This window comes from Pygoscelis adeliae, unplaced genomic scaffold (assembly GCF_000699105.1).
Source record: "Pygoscelis adeliae isolate BGI_AS28 unplaced genomic scaffold, ASM69910v1 Scaffold242, whole genome shotgun sequence".
Lineage (NCBI taxonomy): Eukaryota > Metazoa > Chordata > Aves > Sphenisciformes > Spheniscidae > Pygoscelis > Pygoscelis adeliae.
In genome coordinates, this window is record NW_008824369.1 from 3,454,288 (window position 1) to 3,457,640 (window position 3,353).

General features: G+C 45.6%; 1 protein-coding gene across 1 annotated transcript in view; it reads right to left on the reverse strand.

Moving 5' to 3' along the window:
* Positions 1 to 3,069, reverse strand: part of TTYH3 (tweety family member 3) — a 39,710-nt gene extending 36,641 nt beyond the window's left edge. The window contains exon 1 of the mRNA XM_009320075.1: positions 2,855 to 3,069. Within this exon, the coding sequence (XP_009318350.1) occupies positions 2,855 to 3,069 (215 nt within the window). The remainder of the gene's footprint in view (positions 1 to 2,854) is intronic.
* Positions 3,070 to 3,353: the final 284 nt, after the last annotated feature.

Consider the following 3,353-nt stretch of genomic DNA (forward strand, 5'->3'; position numbering starts at 1 on the left):
ATCGAGTCGTTAGGAAACAGTGATCCATAGTACTCAGCAGGATTCACAGTACAAACAGCCCTCTGGGAATAAGTACTACCTAGATAAGCATCTAATAGGCACGGCTGGACTTAACCAGAGTTAACTAGTTCTCAGCTAGGAAGACAATAGTCCACTTCATGGTACTCGGACAGACCAGACCAGCTGCTGTTTGGAACATCTCGCTGCTTCAGCGTCCAAGCTACTTCTTTCCCCTTGCATACCATGGTTCAAACTGCCTCCCAGGTCAGCCTATGGTCAGACAGACATTCAGGATAGCCTTATTCCCCATCACTCTGAAATGTAACAGCATCTGCCAGTCTGGCACTTCTGTTACATGTAACGCACAGCTAGGATAGGATATATCCAGTGGACTAATCTTTAACTGTTGGTATCTAACTGGGACTTGCTGCTAGCGCAGATTAGATTCCTTGCTTGTCAGAAGCCATATCTGCATTCCCAGCCAGACGCTGAGCAGAGCGCGCCATGAGGCACCGGTTCTACGCACTGTCGCATCCAGCTGCTCTAGGAGGGGCAGAAAACCGATCTCGGCTTTGCAGGAGAGCAGCAGCACTTGGACAGCACCTTCACTCGCCACGGATGGTACCAACCTGCTATCACTCAAGCGCATGAACTTCAGAGTGGAAATTTAAAAGAAGTCAAGAAAAATATTCATCCAATATCACTGTAGATTCAGGTAGAATCTTAGTTTTAAGGATACTCCTGCATTTAATACTTGCAAAAACAAATGGTACACCAAGGATGAGAACCAACGGTTCAGATTTTGAGGAAGCCTAAGCAGTTTTCCAGCTTGCAGACTTGACCAGGAGTCGCATCACGTTTACCAGAATTTACATGCTGAACTTCCAACTTTAAATTGTGTCACGCACGCTCTGGGAGACGTGCAGAATACCTCCTTCTCACCCTTTCTACAGTTAAAAACAAACACAACTACCACACTCTGCAGCAGCTGCCTTGGACACACATGCTGCATAACAATAGCTTACAAGAGCCTGCAGCAGCAGCACAACTATAAATAGCATCAGATAGAGCTTCTGTAAGAAAGGGTTAGGACCACAGCACTTTCAGTGGATTAGAATGGATGCAGCTGAAGCTCTTGAGATCACTAAAAAGAAAGGTGAATGAGGCTGAGATTTCTTCTTTGCACGTTGTTCTCTGGTTTGTCTTTCCATTCCAGGCACCTATTTGCAGTCAGCAAAGCACAGAAGAGCTCCCTGCAAAGACGGCAATATTGGCTGGTGCACTAGCTCTCCTCCTCAACACTGAGCCCTTGCCTCTACAGGCAAATTCATCCCCAGCTGCTAAACTCACAACATAATGTCTGCTCTGCCGTGTTTGTTCCAGTACTTCAGGGGCTTTCTATTCTCTTAAGTATGTGCCTTGAAAGAGCAAATACACAAACGCATTAGTAGCACAACCTAGCCCTTGAACAGCTAAGCCTGGCCTTCAAGGAACATGCTCGCCTCCAAAATGGCTTTAAACTAAAGGGGGGTAGATTTAGACTAGATATAAGGAAGAAATGTTTTATGCTGAGGGTGGTGAAGCACTGGCACAGGTTGCCCAGAGAGGTGGTGGATGCCCCATCCCTGGAAACATTCCAGGTCAGGCTGGACGGGGCTCTGAGCAACCTGATCTGGTTGAAGCTGTCCCTGCCCACGGCAGGGGGGTTGGACTAGATGACCTTTAGAAGTCCCTTCCAACCCAAACTAGTCTATGATTCTATGATTCTAAAAAGATCACATACCAGATACACCACCTATTAGCAGGTTAACACAAAAAGCAAACCACAAGACACTGCAAAACACAATCATCTCATTGTTATCTCCTTCCTGAATAGGGGACTGCTCCCAGACCTGCCAGCTCTGCGGAGGGGCAACTAAGACCACCTGGAGTCTTGGGCAAGGGCAGATGATGCCTGGAATTGGCAAGAAACGCAGTGCTCAATCTCAGGGCACACGTCCATAGAGCTCAGAGTATTCATTCTGCCCAGGTCAAAACAAACTAAGTTGAAGGCTCCTTCCAGAAGTTTGCAAACATGTACCTGCTTTCAGATGCCCCACCATTAACTTTGTAGGAAATGGGATCCTCATCTGTGTTGACTTACCAAAAAAACCCCAACCCAGAAAACAAACAAAATGTAAATTCTCTCCTTTTAACTTCTTCTGCACATGTTCTCTGCTAGTTACTTAGTTTTTCTTGTTTTTCAGAAACCCTTCTTTTCACCTCACCTCCAAAAACTTCTGTTGCTCAGTCATAACATGAAACATTGCTGACACCAGCACCATTACTAGCAAACCTTGGAGATGGCACATTAGTACAGATAATGAAATGTGGCAGTGTCTTACACAGGCTGCAAAATGTAAGTGTCCACTCCAGTCAAATACCAATACTTCCAAACCCAAAAGAATCATCTGTGCCTCTTTCTTCCTGATCTACTCTCCCACGTAGTCATTCTTTTTGGACATCAGATTCTAAGAAATCTCCATCTAGACTTAGTAAATATTTCAACTGTATCCATTCTATTTAAGCGATAAGCTCCCAAGGACACAGTGTCCTTGATTTACCACTTGCAAAGTATCAAAGAGCAGGACATCAGCTATTCCTTTTCACATTGCTCAAACCATTAGGCAGTTCAGCAAGTGGTAGAAAGGAGAAAACACATTACAGATATTTGAAACATACATACACCAAGTGGAAGGAGGGATTACTGCCAACATTCACTAACTACAGACACAGCACACCAAGTATGAAAACGCATGCACAGGATACACCACCCCAAATAACAGGGAAGATCCCTTTCAGGCATCGACCGTACCTGCACACCAGGGTTGCGATGATGACGCACCACGCCGTACAGCAGCAGTCAGCATTTAGATGTTCTTCGCTAAAAAAAAACCAAAACCAGGAGAACAAGAGAAAGAGCAGGTCCAGAGCGAGGCAGGAAAGAGCGATGCCACCCAACAGCAACAGGGCCTGTGGAAAACAGAGACACGCGTCACGTCTGACCACGGCACGGCCGTAGCGGGGCATGTGAATCAGGGCCCAGATGTTTGAGGGCTCTGCAATAAGATAGTGCTGAAGGCCTACCTTGAAAACAAGTTGTTTTGTGGTTTTTGTATATTTTTAAAATATAAACGGGAGGTTTTTAGCGCCGCTTTCTCCCCTCTCTGCATCCCACTCAATGAAACCACATCTGTACCTAAGCAGTAAACAGCTGAGCCATTTTGTCTGTCCCAGTCTGCAAACAGCCTAAGTGAATCAGAGAGGGTTTCCTCTTTACTCCTGATCAGCAATCAGCAGATTTAAAGAAAAAA